The sequence below is a fragment of the Pogoniulus pusillus genome, chromosome 7 (assembly GCF_015220805.1).
Source record: "Pogoniulus pusillus isolate bPogPus1 chromosome 7, bPogPus1.pri, whole genome shotgun sequence".
In the NCBI taxonomy this organism is placed as follows: domain Eukaryota; kingdom Metazoa; phylum Chordata; class Aves; order Piciformes; family Lybiidae; genus Pogoniulus; species Pogoniulus pusillus.
In genome coordinates this window covers 36,747,421-36,769,718 of record NC_087270.1, presented here as the reverse complement: position 1 = coordinate 36,769,718, position 22,298 = coordinate 36,747,421, and the positions used below count along the sequence as shown (strand labels likewise).

Here is a 22,298-nt window from a genome sequence, read left to right as displayed (position 1 = left end):
TCTGAGGCACTTTGTCAAAGCATTTCTAGTGTAGAAGTCTTATCATAATTTTAAAGATTCTAATGAATCAATCATAGAATCAACCAGGTTGGAAGAGACCTCCAAGATCATCCAGTACAACATAGCACCCAGCCCTGGCCAGTCAACCAGACCATGGCACTAAGTGCCTCAGCCAGGCTTGGCTTCAACACCTCCAGGGACAGAGACTCCACCACCTCCCTGGGCAGCCCATTCCAATGCCAATCACTCTCTCTGCCAACAACTTCCTCCCAACATCCAGCCTAGACCTCCCCTGCCACAACTTGAGACTGTGTCCCCTTGTTCTGCTGCTGCTTGCCTGGCAGAAGAGACCAACCCCACCTGGCTACTGCCTCCCTTCAGGTAGTTATAGACAGCAATGAGGTCACCCCTGAGCTTTCTCTTCTCCAGACTAAACAAACCCAGCTCCCTCAGCCTCAGAAATGAGATTTCATCCAGGATATCACACACAGTTCAGTCACTTTTGCTCATGTAAAACTGAACAGAGGCTGGGAAGAGCACAAGATGAGGCACAGAGCAGGGAGACCACAGGAATTACCTTGTGCCATATGTTGGACAAGCCAAGTAGGGACACGACTATAAATTCAAGCTGGGAATGTGGGGAGAAACACACTCCAAGATCAGTCTCACATGGGAAGAAGCAGATATAGATCAGCCTGGAATTAAACTGTTCCTGAAATTATAAGATGCTTATCATCACACTAAGAATGTTATTCTGGAATCCCTGCAACAAAATAGCACAAATAGCACTATTGTTTTAAGCCAGACCTTCATCAGTCTGTAACTGGAATTACAGGATGTCCTTCCCTAATCTAGAAGGTCAAAGAGTCAAAGAATGGTTTGGGTGGGAAGAGGTCTTTAGAGGTTATCTAGTCCAACCCTCCAGAAACATATGCAACTATACCAAGTATCTCAGAGTCCCACTCAGCCTGACCCAAAATAGTTTCAGGAATGGGGTATCTATGACTCTGGGCAAGGAGAGCCACTGTCCCTCCACCACCAACATGAAATATTCTTCCTTCTATCTAGCCTAAATCTCCCTCTTTGAGTTTAAAATCATCACTCCTTGTCCTGTCACAGCAGGCCCTGATAAAAAATCTGTCCCCATCTTTCTTATAGGTCTCTTTTGAGTACAAAAGTCGAATTTCCAAACCCCTCAAACTGCTTTTCTTCTGAATCACACCAGAATTACAGTGCAGTTTTGTGTTTACAGTGCAGGTTTTGTTGTTTGTTGGTTTTTTTTAAGGTAAAAGGTGACCTGTCTGTTGTCATTACTTATTTTAATAGTTGCCCACACACTTTAGATATTGCCATGTGCAAGGCATAAGTTTCCCTTTAAAAAGGAGCTTCACAAAGCCTAGAAATGAAGGCACTTTTAGGCAGCTGTCACCCACCTCTTGTATTCTCCTCCTGACCAGAACCCAGGACACTTTTCACTAGATGAGGCAATGGTCTTGTGGAAACAAGATGTAAATGATCTGACAGAACTATCACAGTGAAGCTCTGACTAAAGAGTAAGTGACATTACGTCATGCAACGGCTTACTTACTCATTTCCATGAACAGCTGTCTTTTCTCTGCCATTGTCCTCCTCCTCTTCCCACTCTCCTCAATCATTCTGAGGATAAAAAAAGGCAAACACCATTGGTGCTAGAATTTCTGTTAGAAGAGCAACCTACTGTGAACAACATGATATTTTTCCCCCTCAATTAAAAGTTTGATTGTGTTTAGGAGCTGATAAAAAAAGCAGTAGAGAGACAGGTATCTCTTTGTAACAGTCCTGCTTCACAGCAGAGATAACACTTTCATAGAAGCACAGAATTCTTTCAGTGGCACAAGATCTCCTAAGATCATCAAGTCTAATTGCCAACCTAAGATCACTACGGCCATTAAATCATGTCCCAGAGTGCCATTCTTGATTGCCTCCAGTCACGGTGACTCAAGCACTTCCCTGGGCAGCCTTTACCACTGTCAGCAGGTTTGCTGACAACACCAAGCTGGATGGAGCAGCTGACACACTGGAGAATTGTGCTGCCATTCAGTGAGACTTAGGCTGGATAGTTGGGCAGGGAGAAACTGAATGAAGTTCAGCAGGAGCAAGCGTAGAGTTGCGCACCTGGGAAAGAACAATCCCATGGATCAATATAGGATGGGGACTGACACATGGAGAGCAGTGAAGGGCAGAAGGTCTTGGGAGTCGTGGTGGATGGAAGGATGCCCATAAGTCAGTAGTATGCTCTTGTGGCCAGGAGGGCCTGAGGAAGAATTTTTTTCCCTTTGAGGGTGACAGAGCACTGGAACAGGCTGCCCAGGGAGGTTGTGGAGTCTCCCTCCCTGGAGATATTCAAGAACCACCTGGATGCATTGCAGTGTGATCTGCTGTAGCTGATCCTGCTCTGGCAGGGGGGTGCTGCACCAGATGAGCTTTCAAGGTCCGTTCCAGCCCCTGACATTGCAATAGAACAAGGGGACACAGTCTCAAGTTGTGCCAGGGTAGGTACAGGCTGGATATTAGGAGGAAGTTCTTCACAGAGAGAGTGATTGGCATTGGAATGGGCTGCCCAGGGAGGTGGTGGAGGCACCGTCCCTGGAGGTCTTCAAGAAAAGACTGGATGAGGCACTTAGTGCCATGGTCTAGTTGACTGGATAGGGCTGGGTGCTAGGTTGGCCTGGATGATCTTGGAGGTCTCTTCCAACCTGCTTGATTCTATGATTCTATGATTCCAATGCCTGACCACTCTTACAGTAAAGACAATCTAAATCTTTCTGGCACAACTTTTCAAGCCATTGCTCTCATTCTATCATGGAATCATAGAATCAGTCAGGGTTGGAAGGGACCACAAGGATCATCTTCTAAGGAGAATAGACTGACCTCTACCTCACTCATTTCAGGTCTCCCCTTGTTTTCTCCAGGCTGGACAAACCCCAGTTCCCTTAAGCTGCTCCTCACAAGACTTGTCCTCTAGACCCTTCACTAGTTTCATTACCCTTCTTTGGGCACCCTCAACATCCTTCTTGGAGTGAGGAGCCCAATACTGACCCCAGTATTTGAGGTGCAGCCTCACCCAGTATAAAGGGAAAACATATTAAAGCTTACAGCCCACAGCAAGGAAGCACAAGGACAGTTTAGTACCTGTAACATCCAGAAGAGCTAATTTTAGATCTAAAATGATGCTAAATTTCAGTCAACTTACTTCAGTATCAGTGTAATAGTTCACTTAAAATTAACCCCATTATATTACTTGGTTACCAGGCTCACCAATTAAGTGGTTTGGGTTGTTTTGTTTTAATGTCTTTAAAAAAAAAGAACACAAAACAGTCAAAAAGAAGCAAATAATTATTCTCCAATCACATTAGAACTTAACTCTGAGGGATTTCACCAGCTCATCCTCCTACGACATGGTAGGACAGATTTCACGAGGATTAAATGTCAACCCAGAAAGAGAAAGTTGTGTCTTGGCACTTAATATACACTCTCTGATTAACAGTTTCCCTCAGCAGTTGTCCCTTGCCTGTTAATTATTCTTCTTGAAAGCCAGTAAAACCATTTTTTTTTCCTTAAAGAAGAAAATGAGCCTCTGGTGGGATAGTCTGCAAGTATCTTTTATTACCCTGATTGTTCCTGATTTAGAAAATCACAGGCTCAGAACCAATATGCTTCTGTGTTGTCACAGAGTCACAGATTGCATTGGAAGGGATCCTCAAAGGTCATCTTATCCAGCATCCCTGCAGTGAGCAGGGACATCTCCAACTAGATCAGGCTGGTCCAGGGCCACATCAAGTCTGATCTTGAATGTCTCCAGGGATAGGGCTACAACCACATTCCTGGGCAGCCTGTTCCAGTGTTTTACCACTCTCAGAGTAAAGAACTTCCTCCTGATGTCCAAACTAAATCTCTCTTGCTCCAGTTTCAAACCATTGCCCCTTGTCCTATTGCTCCAAGCCTTTCTGAACAGTCCCTCCCCAGCTTTCCTGTAGGTCACCTTCAGATATTGAAATAGAGCCCTAAGGTCTCTACAGAGCCTTCTCTTCTCCAGGCTGAACAGCCCCAGCTCTTTCAGCCTGTCTTCCTAGAAGAGGTGCTCCAGCCCTCTGATCATCTTTATGGCCCTCCTCTGCACCCAGACCAGCAGGTCCATGCCTCTCTTGTGTTGGGGACCCTAGAGCTGGCCAGAGTACTCCAGAGGAGCTGTCACCAGAGCAGAGTGGCAGAAACACCTCTCTTGACCCGCTGGCCACACTGCATTTGACGCAGCCCAGGATGCAATTTGCCTTCTAGGCAGTGTTGGCTCATGTGCAGCTTCTCACCCACCAGTTCCCCCAAACGTTTTCCACAGGGCTGCTCTCAAGTTCACCATCCCCCAGCCTGCATTGACTTTAGTTTTAGCTAAAGGAGAAAAACCTCAGTGACATTTTTGTAGATATGTAAACTTTCTGTTTTGTTTTCAGCTTCCTAAACTAAATCCCTTCCATTAAGTTAAGTAACTACATACAAAGGCAGTGTCTTACCTCCTCAGACAAGGTTCTTCACAACACCTTATCATGAGCTCTAAAACACTGCAGCCAGAAGCAGGTGTTCAAGTTGCTGGGCACATGGAAACGTTACCCAGGTGATTTATTTTGCTCACCTCCAAGGTTCAGCTACCCTCATACACTGCCTCAGGCTTATAAGCTTTTGGAACTCTCCCCTTGTGTTCATTTCCTCATCACATAAAACATGCATGTCATCTTGAAGAATGCCAGTTACTGTACCAGCAATTAGCTTTATTTCAAGAGCTAGTGCCTCTCTAAATTCCACAACAGATGGACTCCAAGGGGTAGATTTGACCTTTTAAATTGTTTTTAGTAGAGATTATTTTATCAAGACATAAGGGACAACAGCACTTGGGCTCTTCTGCAGCACCAAAAAATCATGGTAACATTAAATCATAGAATCAACCAGGTTGGAAGAGACCTCCAAGATCATCCACTCCAACCTAGCACCCAGCCCTAGACAATCAATCAGACCATGGCACTAAGGGCCTCAGCCAGGCTTGGCTTCAACACCTCCAGGCACAGCGACTCCACCACCTCCCTGGGCAGCCCATTCCAATGCCAATCACTCTCTCTGACAACAACTTCCTCCTAACATCCAGCCTAGACCTCCCCTGCCACAACTTGAGACTGTGTCCCCTTGTTCTGTTGCTGCTTGCCTGGAAGAAGAGACCAACCCCACCTGGCTACAGCCTCCCTTCAGGTAGCTGTAGACAGCAATGAGGTCAGCCCTAAGCCTCCTCTTCTCCAGGCTAAACAACCCCAGCTCCCTCAGCCTCTCCTCATAGGGTTTGTGTTCCAGGCCCCTCACCAGCTTCCTTGCCCTTCTCTGGACACCTTCCAGTACCTCAACATCTCCCTTGAATTGAGGAGCCCAGAACTGGACACAGCACTCAAGGTGTGGCCTGAGCAGTGCTGAGTTCAGGAGCAGAATAACCTCCCTTGTCCTACTGCCCACACTGTTCCTGATCCAGGCCAGGATGCCATTGGCTCTCTTGGCCACCTGGGCACACTGCTGGCTCATCTTCAGCGTACTATCTACCAGTACCCCCAGGTCCCTTTCTTTGTTGTCATCTGGCTTCAAGTGTAGGTGTCCCTCATGCCACCTTCCTAGCCCCCTGCCTCCAAGCCCATCACATTTTTATGCAAAGCTGGAACCCATCCCTGGGGTCTAACATCAGAGTAGCAAGTTAGTGATAGTAAAGCTACCACAACCACCACTTCTCCCAGTAATCACATACCAGATTCCAACTAAACCCATAGGAGAGGTCTCCCACCATGCTCCCACAGAAAGCATGGAGACACCCTACCAGCCAGGGAGAAAAAGCAGATGGCAACGCCAGACGCTGCCGTTCAGCACCCATCAAGAGGCTGCACAAGGAGCACAGACGGGGATGAGGAGAGGAACAGAGGCAGAGATGAAGCAGAAGATAAGACTAATACTTATTTCAGGGCTGTAATTAATTTTGCTGCTTTCTGGGAACGTGTACATTGGAAGTCACATTATAATACTCCAGGTCCTGCCCCTGGGTCACAACAACCCCATCACTGTCCAGTGCTTAGAAAGAGTGGCAGGAAACTGCCCAGCAGAAAAGGACCTGGGGGTGTTGGCCCAGAGCCAGCTGAAGATGAGCCAAGATCATAGAACCATAGAATCAACCAGGTTGGAAGAGACCAAGATAATGAAATCCAATCTATCACCCAGCCCTATCCAATCAACCAGACCATGGCACTAAGTGCCTCATCCAGGCTTTGCTTGAATACCTCCAGGGATGGTGACTCCATCATCTCCCTGGGCAGCCAACAGCATCCTAGCTTGGATCAGCAATAGTGTGGCCAGCAGGACCAGGGTAGTGTCCCTGTACTAGGTACTCAAATACTTGGTTCAGTTTTGGGTCACTCACTTCAAGGACACTGAAGGGATGGAACTTGTCCAAAGAAAGGGCAATGAAGTGTCCAGAGTACAAGTCTTGTGAGAAGAAAAGGGAACTGGAGTTGTTTAGCCTGGGCTAAAAGAGATGCAGGGGAGACCTTCTCCCTCTCTACAACTCCCTGAAAGGAGGCTGGAGTAAGGTGAGGGTCAGTCTCTTCTTCCAAGCAGCAAGTGACTGGAAAAGAGGAAACAGCCTCAAGTTGCAGCAGGGGAGATTTAGGCTGGACATTAGGAATAACTTCTTCCCCAAAAGGATTATCAAGGCTTGGAACTGGATTGCTCAGGGCAGTAGTGGAATCCCCATCCCTGGAGAAGTTTAAAAGCTGTGTAGATGTGGTGGTGAGGGACATGGTTAAGCAGTGGACTCAGCAGTGTTAAATTAATGGTTGGACTCTACAATCTTAAAGGTCTTTTCCAGCCTAAATGATTCAATGATTACAAGATGTCAATCTCTGTCCCTATAGATCCTTCATTGTCTTGCAGGCATCAGAATTTGAGGTTTTTAAAAGGTTGCTCAAGCTGCATGGACCAGAGTCACAAAACAGGACTGTGCATAATTCCCAGCTGAATAGATTTGATTGACTGGGACACAGACCTTCAAAATCCTAAAGGAGTTAGTGGTACCCTTCATGTTCTCTGCAAAGCAAAGGAGTGAAGTATCTGCTAAGCCATGCCCTTGAAATGAGATCTGAATTAGTAAGCTGGTCTTTCCATGATTATGAAGTGCTGCAGGGACACATCCATACAGTCTGACCAATCCATAGCTCAGGAATTACCTCGTATGGATTTTTCAGATGTGATCTCAGGAAAATCACATCCTAAGGGATGTTGCCTGAGGTCATAGAATCATAGAATACATGAGACCTTTATGCATGGGAAGGGACCTTCAAATTTCATCTACATGAACCTCCTTGCAGTGAGCTGAGACATCTTCAACCAGAGCATATTGCTCAGAGCCCTGTTTAATGTGACCTCTTTCAGGGATGGTGCATCTACCATCTCTCTGGGCAACCTGGGCCAGGGCCTCACCACCTCAACACAATAAAAAAGTCTTCCTTCTCTCTAGTCTGAATCTCCTCTTTTTTTAGTTTGAAACCATCAGCCCTTGTTCTGTAACAACAGGCCCTGTTCAAGCAAAGCCTGGCTGAGGCACTTAGTGCCATGGTCTGGTTAACAGGTTGGACTGGATGAGCTTGCCAGTCACTTCCAACCCAGTTGATTCTATGATCTTTCTTATCAACCCTTTTAAGTACTGAAAGGCCACAGTAAACTCTTCTTCTCCAACCCCAATTCAACCTCCTCCAACCCCAACTCAACCTCCTCCAAGTTTCTTGCCTTTCTTCAAGGGAGCAAAAGATGTAACATTTTCTAATAGCTCAGCAGTCCTGTACCTCCTCACCAAGCAGATCAAATATTACTACTCAGACTCACAATTTCTCCCTGTTGATTCTTTCCTACTATTATATATCTCAAAGACCTAATATCTCAATTCAAGATAATGTGTCTAGAGAACTCTACAGCCTGTCCAGGTCTCATTCAATGACTCTGCACTTTCCTTTGTTGAACTTCAGTAAGTTCCTGCTCACTCTCTGGTCAGCTGTAGTTTATGACAGCAATGCAGTTACCCTGGGGATTGATCTGTGATCTTCACTGGGCTACAGTCTCCCTTCAGGTAGCTGTAGACAGCAATGAGGTCCCCCCTGAGCCTCCTCTTCTCAACGCTGCACACTCCCAGCATCCTCAGCTACTCCTCACAGGGCTGTGCTCCAGGCCCCTCACCAGCTTTGTTGCCCTTCTCTGGACACCTTCCAGCACCTCAACATCTCTTTTGAATTGAGAAGCCCAGAACTGGACACAGCACTCAAGGTGTGGCCTGAGCAGTGCTGAGTACAGGCAAAGAAAAACCTCTCTGTCCTACTGGCCACACTGTTGGCATTGGAATGGGCTGCCCAGATAGCTGATGAAGTTGCTGTCCCTGAAGGTGCTCAAGCGAAGTCTGGCTGAGGCACTTAGTGCCATGGTCTGGGTGACTGGACAGGACTGGGTGATAGGTTAGACTGGATGAGCTTGGAGGTCTCTTCCAATCTGGCTGATTCTATGATTTACAGGTTGCTTCAAGTGCTAAGTGAAACCTGGAGATTTTCAGAGCATATACAACTGGTGCACATATTAATGACTGAAGTATAACATTGGATTTTAACTTCTTTATCTTTAGTAACACTCGGTTTAATCAAAGGCTGAAAACTCCACTCCAGTGCTTAAAGAAATACCCTTGAACAGGAAAAAAAAAACACAGAAAAAATTGCATCACTACCAGTCCCTTTAGAGGGGAAAACCTACAATCTGATAATGATGTGCATTTCAGATAGGTGCTTCACGATGAACATCCTGTTTTGCTATTCTAACAACAGCAGCAGCAGCAAAAAGCTTACTCTGCTGCCAGCCAGGAGAGCAGACATGACAGCAAGTCTATGTGATCTGTCCTGGATTATTTCCATGGGTATTTCTTCTTCACAAAGCTCTCTGTAACCTTTAGCAATCCAGAGAGAACACTTGCAATGATGACAACTCTTGTTTCACTTAAGAAAAAAGGACTAAGAGTAGGTTCAACCTACTGCTGTTCTTCCTTAAAGGCTTTTTAAACCTAACTGTAGTGGTATTTGTATGCCAGAGGCAATTTCCTCTGTCCAGATGTCATAGATTCAAAGAATGTCTTAGATGGGAAGGGGCCTTTAAAGGTCATAGAGTCAAATTCCCCTAAGGACAGCAGAGCATCTTCAACTAGAGCAGGTTGCCCAGAGCCCTGTCCAACCTGACCTGGAACGGTTCTAGGGATAAGGCATCTACCACCTCTCTGGGAAACCTAGGCCAGGGTCTCACCACCCTCAGTGTAAAACATTTGTTCCTTCTATCTAGTCTGAATCTCCCCTCTTTTAGTTTAAAACCATCTCCCCTTGTCCTGTCACAGCAGGCCCTGCTAAGAAGCCTGTACACATCTCTCCTCTTGATGCCTTTAAGTACTGAGAAGCCACAATAAAGTCTCCCCAGTGCCTTCTCTTCTCTAGGCTGAATAACCCCAACTCTCTCAGCTTGCCTTTATAGGAGTAGCACTGCAGCACTTGTGGTGTCCTCTAGACCCATTCCAACAGGTCTGTGTCTCTCCTGTGCTAAATACTGCAGAGCTGGACACAGCACTGCAGGTGAGGTCTCACTAGAGGTGAGCAAATCAACAGAATCCCCTCTCTTAACCTGCTGGCCACACTGTTTGGACACAGTCCAGGATGAAGTTGGCTTCTGTGTTTTGAGTGCACATCAATGGCTCTCGTCCAGCTTTTCACCCACCAGCATCCCCCAGATCCTTCTCCACAGGGCTGCTCTCCATCATCTCCCAGCCTGGACTGATACCAGAAGTCTCCCAAAGTGTCAAGGATTCTGATAAGTACAGAGTCCCCAAAGTAAAAGTTAGTTCCACAGACTTTGGTCTTCACATCAGTTCTTGCTCTGACAGCATGGGCTAAATCTACAATCAGCAGCTGAGGTGGAAGTGCAGAAAACCTTCAAGAGACCACAGAAGTGCTCTGTGCAAGGCTGACTTGGTGAAACATAGAATTCCCTCCAGGCAATCATGGAACAGGGCTTGAATTTAAAGTAAGAATATGCTGGGTCCACAGAAATTATTCTGCTTTATGTCAAGAAGCAGCAACTTTAAGAAGTGCAATCTGAAATCAGGAAGACAAACCAAATAATGGCAAAGAGTTTCTATTTTATGTGAAGTCAGGATAGCTACTAACACTGATGACTTCCTACAGTTAACTATGCTCCAGCTGAAACCAGAAATGAAAGTTTGAGGGTTGAAGTTGTTGCTGCTGCTGACACTGAGCTGCTTGCTGATTTAAGTTTGGTGACATGGAATGTAAGCCACAACTTCTTCAACTACCTCTGTCATTTCTGTGCTCAGTTCCCTCCTCTAGGTATTCAGATGAGAGGCTGAGCCTGTCAAAAATTAGCAAGACACTGTAATGGTTATTAATTTGTACTTCTAAGCGTGTGTCTATGTCCTTATGTTAAAAAAAGGATTGTTTTTTTACTGTAATGGGAAGATAAGTTCCATAGGAGATTTAAGTTCAAGATGCCTGTTATTGACATTCATAGCACAATCAGCAGGGAATTATCTGCACTGCAGTAAAGCAGTCACTATAAAAATCCCCACAGTTTAATCATAGTTAAATAATACTAGAACAGAAGTCATTAAATGCTAACAGTTACTAGTGGCTGGAAGGCTGTCCAGCAGAAAAGGATCTGGGGGTGCTGGTCAACAGCAGCTGAAGGTGAGCCATCACATGCCCAAGTGCCAAGAAGGCAAATGGAATACTGGCATGGATCAGCAATAGTGTGGCCAGCAGAACCAGTGCATGGATAATCCCCCTGGACTGGGCTCTGGTGAGGCCACATCTCAAATACAGGGTCCAGTTTTGGGCCCCTCACAACAAGAAGGACATTGAGGTGCTTGATTGTGTCCAGAGAGGGGAAACAAAGCAAGTCTTGCAAAGAGCACCTGAGGACTCGGGGTTATTCAGCCTGGAGAAAAGGATGCTCAGGAGGTTGAAGCCAGGTTTGTTTCTTTGATGAGGTAATGAGCAACAGGAGAAGAAATAGCCTCAAGTTGTGCCAGGGGAGGTTCAGGATGGACACGAGGAAAAATTTTCTTTCCAAAAAGGGTTGTCAAGGCCTGGAACAGGCTGCCCATGGCAGTGATGGAGTCCCCATCCCTGGAGAGATTCAACAGCTGTGTAGATGTAGTGCTAAGAGACAAGGTTTAGCAGCAGACTTGGCAGTGTTAGGCTAATGGATGGACTCTTAAAGATCTTTTCCAGCTTAAATCGTTCTACTGCTCTGTGATTTGTTTGTATTTGTTGCAAAGTAATGCTCACCTTCAAGCACAACACCTGTGTAAGACACAGTATTTGGCAAAACTACAGTTGAGGATGTTTGACCTAAAACCTTTCAAAAGTTTACCTTCCAAAAACTGTGCTTTATCCACTCAGCTTCTCCCTCTTTCAATAGCTACAGTAACACTGCTCCACGAGTAAAAACTACATTTACCAATTCCAAGCCAAGTGAAGAATTAGGCAGCCACCATCTGAAATATCTTCAGCAGCAGCATGAACTCAAACATTTCTTCTTTTTTTCCCCCTTTTCCTGTTTATATTCCTTGCTGGTTTAACAGTTCTCTCTATTCATTACCTTCAAAAGCTCTCTCCCACGCTCCTCACAGATGCATGCATGAGATATGTACACCTGGCTAGATCAAAACCAACGACAGAAATCAAAAGCAAAACCTAATGACTGTTTTCCCCTTGCTTTGCTCCAACAGGTTCAGCCACTGATGACTCCAGACTGCTCATTTCTGAGGTTCATCAGCACATTTGCAGCTGCAGCACAAACCCAACAGGAGCAAGCCACTCTGCAGACTGTTAGGCCAATACTACAGGACCTATCTTAACAGGTTTCGCTCTTCTTGGAGCTCATCAGCTGTAGGTAACGGCCTAAAGCAGCAGCTTTTCCTCTTCAAATGGGAAGGAGGGAGTGAGACAGGCTGTGCAAGCAAACTCAGACAATTCAGCTGCTATTTTTTCTGCACTCACTACAGCCACCACCCGAGATGCCACACTGCTGTGCTTCCCTGACTGCCACTGCTGGCTGAAGGTTCTAAAGCACAGTGAGGAACGGTTGAGGGAACTGGGGTTGTTTAGCCTGGAGAAAAAGAGGCTCATGGGAGACCTTCCTCTCTACAACTCTCTGAGAGGAAGTTAGAATGAGGTTGGTCTCTTGTCCCAACGAACAAGTAATAGGACAAGAGGAAATAGCATCAAGTTGCACCAGGGGAGGTTCAGAAACACTTTCTTCCCCAGAAATGTTGTCAAGCCCTGGAACAGGCTGCCCACGGCTCCCCATTCCTGGAAGGGTTTAAAAGCCAGGTAGATGTGGTGCCGAGGGACACAGTTTAGTGGTGATCTGACAGTGCTGGGTTAATGGTTAGACTTGGTGTTTGACTTCCTGTGCCAGAGGCTATACACTTAAACTCTGTCATTTGAGTTTCAAATCTGCAATTCCAGGTGCTTCCTTACTGCTTTTTGATTACTCTAACTCATTACATCAGCTCCTTAGGTAGAGGTTGTTTGGTCTCTAACTCACTAAATCAGTTCCTTAGGTAGAGGTGGTTTGGTCTCTAACTCACTAAATCAGATCCTTAGCTAGAGAGGGTTTGGTCTCTAACTCACTAAATCAGATCCTTAGCTAGAGAGGGTTTGGTCTCTAACTCACTAAATCAGATCCTTAGCTAGAGAGGGTTTGGTCTCTAACTCACTAAATCAGATCCTTATCTAGAGGTGGTTTGGTCTCTAACTCACTAAATCAGTTCCTCAGCTAGAGATGGTTTGGTTTTATTACTTTAAAGCAAATTTTTACTTTACATTTTCACTCTTAAGATATGCTCCAAGAGCAATTCTGACATGCATGATTTGATAACCCTTTACAGACACACTGAAGTGCAGCCTCATCATCCAAAGAGAAGCACACAGAAATAAAATTGATTTATTCATTATTAAAGTTGAGTTTGGTCATGTTCTCATGGCTGCATTTTACTAGCAGAAATAATATTTGCTATCAGGGATATGAGGAAAGGCTGAGGGAGTTGGGTGTCTTTAGCCTGAGGAGACTGAGAGGTGACCTCATTCACCCCTAAGTCTCATTCATTTATAAAGATGCGAAGGGTGAGTGAGGGGAGGAAAGAGTTAGGCTCTGCTTAAGGATAACCAGTGATAGGACAAGGGGCAATGGGTGCAAGCTGGACCACAGGAGGTTCCAAGTGAACATAAAGGAACACTTTTTCCACTGTGAGAGTACACTGGAACAGGCTGTCCAGAGAAATTGTGGAGTCTCCTTCTCTGGAGACATTCAAAACCTACCTGGATGCATTCCTATGTCATCTACTCTAGGTGATCCTGCTCTGGAAGCAGGGTTGGTCTGCATGATCTTTCAAGATCCTTTTCACTTCCTAACACTCTGTGATTGCAATTGCTGTGTGAAGGTCAAATTGTACAGTACTTAAGTTCAGAAAGTACTTAAAATGAAGAAAGAAATCCAGAATAGCAGTTTTGGGCTTATCTTGATCTTAAATGTACTTGCTACACAGTGAAGGAAGTTCAGAAACTTGCTGCTAATTTGCTAATTACTTGGAACATGTCTTCAGGGGTGGTTTAAAGAAAAGCTTTCATCTCTTGTCAGCTCCTTCACTTTTAAATATCTGAGTGAACCTTTCACTGGGATGAAAACATGGAAACAAAATCCTGGGCATGTCTCTACTTGCAGACAAAGTTCTTGCCGTCCATCTGCTTTGGGTTTCTAAATTGTTAAGGCTTGAACTGGCATTTAACTGAAACAATTTAAAATAATGTCTAAATAGTCATAACTCCTTGGTTAAAATAGAAAAATATTATTTGTTTATACTATAAAGGACTTGGACAGGCTGCAGAGGTGGGCACAAGCCAAGCTCAGGAGGTTCAACAAGACCAAGTGCAAGGTCCTGCAGCTGGGTGGAGGCAATGCCAAGCACCAGTGCAGGCTGGGCAGCGAGTGCCTGGAGAGCAGCCCTGAGGAGAGGGACTTGGGGGTGCTGCTGGAGGAGAAGCTCAACAGGAGCCAGCAGTGTGCACTTGCAGCCCAGAAAGTCAACCAGAGCCTGGGCTGCATCAGGAGAAGTGTGGCCAGCAGGGCCAGGGAGGTGATCTTCCCCCTCTTCTGCACTCTGCTGAGACCCCACCTGGAGTACTGCATCCAGTTCTGGAGCCCCTGGGACAAGAGGGATGTGGAGATGCTGGAGTGTGACCAGAGAAGGGCAAGGATGATGCTCAGAGGGCTGCAGCAGCTCTGCTGTGAGCACAGACTGAAAGAGTTGGGGCTTTGCAGGCTGGAGCAGAGGAGGCTCCCAGGTGACCTTCTTGTGGCCTTCCAACATCTGAAGGGGGCATACAAAAAGAGCTGGGGAGGGACATTTTAGGCTCTCAGGGAGTGACAGGACTGGGGGGAATGGAGCAAAGCTGGAGGTGGGGAGATTCAGAGTGGATATGAGGAGGAAGTTGTTGAGCATGAGAGTGGTGAGAGGCTGGAATGGGTTGCCCAGGGAGGTGGTTGAGGCCCCATCCCTGGAGATGTTTATGGCCAGGCTGGATGAGGTTGTGGGCAGCCTGTTCTAGGGTAGGGTGTCTCTGCCCACAGCAGGGGGGTTGGAACTAGATAATCCTTCCAACCCTGACTGATTCTATGATGAGTTTTACTAATAAAAAATCACTTTGGCATAGAGGGGACCAAGTGAAAAACCCACTAGACTAAGGCCAAGAGACTGCATTATCACCTTGCAGTGAAATTTTACAGAAGGGAAAGGATCTTTTTCTCTTATGAAGTGGATCAAAAGCTGCTCGTGAAGAGGATTTTGCCAAAACATGCAGATATTATTCAGTAAACTTTCTTGAAAATGAAGAAGCAATGAAGCAGCTTAGGAAACAAAATTCAGTACTAAGAACTACACATTTCCCTACTCCATGCCTTGCCACTTCTATTTAAACTAAGACTTTTTTTTTCCAAGGCATCAAACGCCATCTGTTTAGTTTGTACAGCATGATGCATGCAGCAGCACATCCTCAACCAATCCTAGCTGCTTTAATTCACTGCCATGGAAAACCACAGCACTGGTCTTAGCTCCAGGATAAGACCAGCAATCTTATCTTGCCACCTAGTAAAAAGTGATACTAGGGAAGTTAAACAGAGATGGAACAAGGAACAGTTTTTCCTCATGGGATTCTTTTAGAACCTTCAAAAGCTCTTTTAAAAGAGATGCTTTAAATGCTTTACATCAGCTCAAGATAAAATGAATTCCAATCCAGGTAGAGCTCCAAACCATCTTAATTTTTAGAACACAGCAAGATTTCACCTTCTGTAACTATTTGTTCAATGCTCAAAACAAAAAGAAAAGCCTGAACCTTACAAAAACCTCCCTAGCCACTTAAACCTACAGGTTCCAAAAACTGCCTAGCAGAGCACAAGAGAACTTACCTCTTCAACACAACTAAGTATTTATTAGGAAAGCTTTGAGCTACGTTTTTGCTCTTTTCCTCTGTTGACCCAGGTTTTTCACCTAAACGCGAGGGAAAACACTGAGAGTGCTGCACCAGGCTGCCCAGAGTGGTTGTGGAGTCTCCTTTTCTGGAGAGATTTCAAAGCCACAGGAAAATTGCAATCCTGAGCAACCTGCTGTAGGGAACTCTGCTTTAGCAGGGGTTTTGGACTAGATGATCTGCAGAAGTCCCTTCCAAGCCCTCACCAAGCTGTGACCAAACAGTGTAAAGAATGCACAACCAGCAGGGTATCATACCCACAAGAATGCTGAACAAATACAAACTGACCCTGATCTTGGGCTGGTGGGTGACAGTATCAAGCAGAAACATCACTCTTCTCTGTGCTAGTTTGAAGCCAGATGGAATATTCTGGTGAGAAGAATTAGATAATAAGCAGTGAAAAGGACACAGTGGTGATATTTACTTCACTCATAGGCTTGCTGAGATGCATAAAACCAAGAACACAAACATAGAGAGCAGAGTTGCTCTCTCTGGCTCTGGCTGACTCCCTTCTTTCTCTCTAACTTTCTGCCTAACTGATCCTTCTGCTTCCTAACCCCCCTGGCCAATTTTCCAAACTCACCTTGAACATAAGGCAAAGTCTGGGATAAGGTAGAGGGGTGGGAAGAAAGTGGAAGGGTGGATGGGAGCCCTTCCTGGGGACTCAGGTTTCTGGGAGGGCTGTTGTGTTTCTGTATTACCTTTTTAATTTGCATATTTCTGTCTACAGCTGTAGAGATTGTAAACACCTGCAGAGATTGTAAACACCTGCTTGTATATTGTGCTAAGCTGTAAATATAAAGCTTCATTCTTTAATTTCCAGATCAGCTGAGTCTAGTCTGAGTGATTTTCTTAAGTGGGGGGGCAGGTAACACCCAAACTATCACATTCTCCCAGTCCAATCACACTAGGAAAAGAATATACCTGTCATCATCTCCAGTTCTCTGTTGCTTACTCTGAGCAACCCGAGCCAAAGATCAGGTCATAGATCATAGAATCAACCAGGTTGAAAGAGACCTCCAAGATCATCCAGTCCAACCTATCACCCTGCCCTATCCAATCAACTAGACCATGGCACTAAGTGCCTCAGCCAGGCTTTTCTTGAAGACCCCCAGGGACGGTGCCTCCACCACCTCCCTGGGCAGCCCATTCCAATGGGAAATCACTCTCTCTGTGAAGAACTTCTTCCTAATATCCAGCCTATACCTACCCTGACACAACTTGAGATGTGTCTGTTCACTTCAGAAGGGTTGGACTAAAGGAGCTCTAAAAGTCTCTTTCAACCTAAGAAATTCTCTGATTTTAGGATTTTTCAATCTTCACCAGAGTAATCCATGCAAGACTTTGCTTTCCCACCTCACTTCAAAGGTAATCATCCTGGATTACAAGTTTCAGGCCATTGGAAAATGTTGCCACAAACTGTTCCTCTGGGAGCTCGCAGAGATGGCAAATTCTAATCACAGAGGTAGTGACAAACTCCTGCAAACATGATGGACTTTCACTGTCACAACTGAACTGGGGGGGGGGGGGAGAAAGAACTTACCCAAACCTAATTTTGTACATAAGAATTTTATGTCATATGTTGAAATGTAAAACTTCACATGCCCACAAAGCTTGTTCCGCCTCAACACAAGGAGGAACTTTTTGACTGTAAAGGTCCCAGAGCACTGGAATGGGCTTCCCAGAGAGGTTGTGGAGTCTCCTTCTCTGGAAACTTCCAAGGCCTGTCTGGATGTGTGCCTCTGATCTGTGTTAGATAGTATTGTCCTGCTCTGGCAGGGGGGTTAGATTCGATGATCTGCTTGGGTCCCTTCCAACCCCTAACATCCTGTGAGCCTGTGAAGTTTTGATGGTTTTCAAGTGATAGAATTAAAGGATTGTGAGAATATAGAATAAGGAATTTACATTAATCTGAACTTAAAAGTACATCTGTCATTTCACAGAATCTCAGCATGGTAAGGCTTGGAAGGGACCTCTAGAAATCATCTAGTCCAACACCTCTGCTACAGCAGGGTCACCCAGAGCAGGTGAATGTGAAACAGGCAATGGGAAAGTGAACACAGGTACAAGAAAACAATTGGTTTTATCTGAACTGCCAGAAACAGACACCACCTCTTCAAACATTTGGCTGTACACAAACTAGTTGTCAAAACCACCAGTGCCTCCCTGCTGACTCAGTGTTTCCTTTTATGTGATCATTCTACTCCAATATCAATAAATAAAAGATTGACACACAATAATTAAAAGATAAAGATTTCATAAACACAGCAAACAAGATGTACCATAAACAAACAAATTCAAAGAACAGTGTTGTGCTTTTTACAGAGCATCCTGTCTGTCACCACAGCAACTCTCTCCCTGGTCTAACTCTGCCATGCCCACCTAGCTTGGCTGCTCCACCGTGCAGTCTCACTGAGCTTCTCATGACAAGCAGGATTGCTCACTATGCAAGGCTTAAAAAAACCAAACCCCAAAGCCTATTTTGGTTGCATCCCTAACCAGATCAGGAAAGATTTTAATGTGTATACTTCACAGCACATCTACTTCCAAGTAATGTGCTGTCTGCCCTGCTCTACAAGCTGTAGGATCACAACCATAGTCGTGGTTCAACATCCAGATGGAGATGGGTGATGAGTGGTGTTCCTCAAGGGTCGATACTGGGACCAGTGCTTTTTAATACCTTCATCAATGGCACAGTGGGATCAAGTGCACCTTCAGCAGGTATGCAGGTTTGGGTGGGAAGGAAGGGATCTTTAAAGGTCATCTAGTCCAACCCCCCTGCAGTGAGCAGATGCATCTTTGACTAGAGCAGGCTGCTCAGAGCCCTGTCCAATCTGACATGGAATGGTTCCACCAATGGGTTATCTACCACTGCTCTGGGCAACCTGAGCCAGTGTAACATGGAAGTCTACTGGATATGCCCTCTTAAATGTGAGAGCACTTAACAAGCAGGCAACAAACTCCGGCAGGAGTTGGGAGTGATCTCTGGAGATCATCTAGTCCATCTCCCTGCTAAAACAGCGTCACCCACAACAGGGTGCTCAGGGTCACAAAGTCGGGGTGGGTTTGGAATTGCTACGGGGAAGGAGACCCCACAATCTCTCTGAGCAGCCTGATCCAGGGCTCCAGCACCCTCACAGGAAAGAAGGTTCTTCTCATGCTCAGACAGAACCTCCCGGGTTCCAGTTTGTGCCCACTGCCTCTTATCCTGTCACTGAGCACCTGTGAAAAGATTCAGCCCCATCCTCTTCCACTTCCCCCCCATATTTAGATATTACTAACCATTAAGAAGATCTCCTCTCAGGCTGCTTTTCTCCAGCCTAAACAGCCCCAGGCCTCTCAGCTTCTCCTTATCAGACAGATGCTCCAGTTCTGTCAGCATCTATGTAGCCTCCATTGAACTCTCCCCAGTAGTTCCTTGTCTCTTGATCTGAGGTGCCCAAAACTGGACCCAGGACACCTGATGTGTCCACTCTTTCCCTGCATCCAAGTCATTGATGAAGATACTGAACAGGACTGAACCCAGTTTTAATCCCTGGGGAACACTAAAATCTGAAGGCCTCCAACACCAGAGTGAGGTGCTTCCTTCTTGGTAGTGAAGGAGACCTCTGCAGCAGAATGGACTAAGTCATTAAACAGATAAAAATCAAATACAAGAATAAAGATAAGAAGCAGAAACCCAAAGAGGATGTAAGTAGGATGATACAGCCCAGTCAATAATCTGAGCAAGCCAATTCTGGTGTAGCATCCTGGACAGATCAAAGCACAAGAGGAATGTAATGGCCAGAGGAAGAGTGTTGCTGGGAACAGCACATGAATCCACTAGTCTGGAAAAGAGTTTCAGCATTAAGTCATGGCCAGTCTTTGCCAAATGTCCATGTTCTGGTGAGAGCTGACTGCCCAAGTTGCCCTGCACTGTCCAACACCATCTAGCAGTACAGGGTCATAGATAACAGGAAAAAAGAAAGAAAAAGGGGAGAAAAATGCCTAATTGTTCAGTCCATTATTTCCCACTTTCTAAGCTGCAACTGAGACTTATCACTCTTTGAGCCACAGGTAGAGGCACGTGGAATGTTTTGTCACTCAGGAGCCACTCCAGACCATAGTTTCAGTTTTAGAGTGAAGAAACTGAAAGCACAAATCATTTTCAAAGGGCAGTCATGCTCAACTGTTGATCAAATCCTAATTTTAATGCCTCAGATTCTACTAGACAGGGATTTTCAAGCAGCACAGAAACAACTTCCAAGCATCCTTGTGCTCTCCACCCCATTCTCAGTGGCTCATCAATCCCCTCTGAAAGAAGCACTACGCTTGTGCTCTGCACACCAAGGAGTCTCTCCTAGGTCTCCAAAAGAACACCAGCTGCCTTCACCTTCCTAAGACACGACAGCTGTTGCGTGAAGGGTTATTAAACACAGGATTGCATTTCACATAGGAATATCTTTCTGTGCCCAGTATTTCACACAATGTACAGAAATCACATCTTCATTCCAGAAGCTTGCTGTAAATTAAACACTTCGCTGTCAGTTCTGTGAGCGTGAACAAGTAACTGAAATCAGTTACTGAGCACAAGTCTTTAGCTCAATACCAAAGACAGTCACAACAGTTCACATTACCTGAATTACACTGAGACGTCTCTCAGGACAACTTCCACTCTCCTGGGCTCAGTTTCTTCAAGCATTTAATCACGATCTGAAAAGATTGAGTGGGAGGAAACGTGGTTTTTTTTCTCCAAGATGAAGTTTTCCACAGAAACAGGACACCTCATCCCCTCTTTTGCAGTTACAACTGTGACTACGCCACTTCTCCCTGATTGTGTCTCCTGTTAATTACAAAAGTAATGAAGCCTGCAGAGCCTGAGTCTACGTGAGCATCTGTCTGCAACAAGATGAAAGAACGAGGCACAGCCAGAATCACTCGGGTGCCAGGACTGTTCTTGCTGCCAGCCAACAGCCTCCACAAAGAGTGCAGCGCCGGCAGGGCGCAGGGCAGGTGAACCTGCCAGGCTCTCTCCAAGGTATCTAAGGCCCGTTTAGAAGCACCGACACCGCAGCGCGGCTCTACTCACTCTCTCCCCAGGCCACCCGGCGGCCGCTCCGCCTGGCGCTTCCTCCGCGCCAGGCCCGCAGCTCGGCGAAGCCCGACACCGCACCCGCAGCCCCTGGGGCTGAAGCGAGGGGGTCTGGCTCGGTGCTGCCGACAACACCTTGGCGAGCAGGAAGGGTGCGCGCCGGGTCTGCCCACCCGACCGCCAGCCTCTGCACCCTGCCCGAGCACTGGCGGCAACGCAGGGGCATCCTCCTCCCAACCGGGCACCCTCCTCTCTACCAGGCCCTGCACTCTCCCGCCCCGCGGGCGGTAGCGGAGCGCGCAGCTTGCCCCGCTAGCGCCGGTCTCCGTCCCGCCCAGCACGCACCTCTCCCAGGGACGGCGGTCCGAGGACGCCGCGGGGCGAGAAGCAGCGTCCTGGCGGGCTGCAGCCGCCGGCCGGTGAGGGCTCCGCGGGCGCGGGCGGCCCGAGCGCCTCCGTCAGCCTCCCGCGCCAACGGTCCCCGGCCGCCTCGCGGCGCCCAACCAATCCCAGCGCACCTCCGCAGGGCGCGCGCGCCCTCGCCAATCTGCACGCGCGCCCCGCCTCGCCCCACCCTCCCGGCCGCCCTCAGCCAATCAGCAGCAGGCTCCGGCAGCCCTCCCGCCGCCGTGCGACGCCGCTTGGACCGCCCAGCCCCGGGGCGGGGCGCGGCGCGCGGCGCGCGTGCGCTCCCTCTGCGCGCGCCCGTCCCTGCCCCGCAGCGCCAGGCGGAGCCGCTCAGCCCCGGGCGGAGCCGCTCAGCGCCGGGCGGAGCCGCTCGGCCCCGGGTTGCGGTGGCGGCGGAGCTCAGTGCGCGCGGCCAGGGGGCGGCCTGGCACCGGTTCCGGGCTGCGCCTCGGGTTGCCTCCATGGGTACGGTGCCTGCAGGGCTGTGTGGGACACAGAGGCAGCTCCTAAAGACAGGGAGGTTCGGTGTGGAAAGTGTGGTGAACCTGAGGGCGCCCTGTCAGTGGGACCGGGTAGGGCCTGGCACAGGCAGGCTCCGGTAGTGCGCCCCGCGGTGCTGCAGAGGCTCCAAAGGAGCACACTGTTGTGTGTGTGCCTGTGCATGTATAAGCGAGTTAAACACTGACCAAACATGAGGCAACTATAACAGGCGCTGAGACCGTGTAACAGAAATGGGCGACCACAAGGAGGCTGTAGCCAGGTGGGGTTGGTCTCTTGGCCAGGCAAGCAGCAACAGAAGAAGGGGACACAGTCTCAAGTTGTGGCAGGGGAGGTCTAGGCTGGATGTTGTTAGGAAGTTGTTGTCAGAGAGAGTGATTGGCATTGGAATGGGCTGCCCAGGGAGGTGCTGGAGTCTCTGTGCCTGGAGGTGTTGAAGCCAAGCCTGGCTGAGGCACTTAGTGCCATGGTCTGGTTGCTTGGCCAGGCCTGGGTGCTAGGTTGGACTGGATGACTGTGGAGGTCTCTTCCAACCTGCTTGATTCTATGAACCCCTAAGAACAGAGTATTGTAGCGTCCATTGTGTGAATCACAAAGAATCACAGAGTGGTGGGGGTTGGAAGGGACCTCTGGAGATCATCTAG

General features: G+C 47.3%; 1 protein-coding gene across 18 annotated transcripts in view; it reads right to left on the bottom strand.

Moving 5' to 3' along the window:
• The window catches only part of LOC135176979 (dystrobrevin beta), a 224,099-nt gene extending 202,844 nt beyond the window's left edge, over window positions 1-21,255 (bottom strand). For all 18 annotated transcript variants that reach the window (XM_064146514.1, XM_064146518.1, XM_064146523.1 and 15 more), the window contains exons 1-3: window positions 21,094-21,255; window positions 20,294-20,369; window positions 1,589-1,656 (exon numbers count right to left, since the gene is read on the bottom strand). In XM_064146514.1, coding sequence (XP_064002584.1) covers window positions 1,589-1,655 — 67 coding nt within the window. In that variant the 5' untranslated portion in view covers window position 1,656; window positions 20,294-20,369; window positions 21,094-21,255. The remainder of the gene's footprint in view (window positions 1-1,588; window positions 1,657-20,293; window positions 20,370-21,093) is intronic.
• Window positions 21,256-22,298: the final 1,043 nt, after the last annotated feature.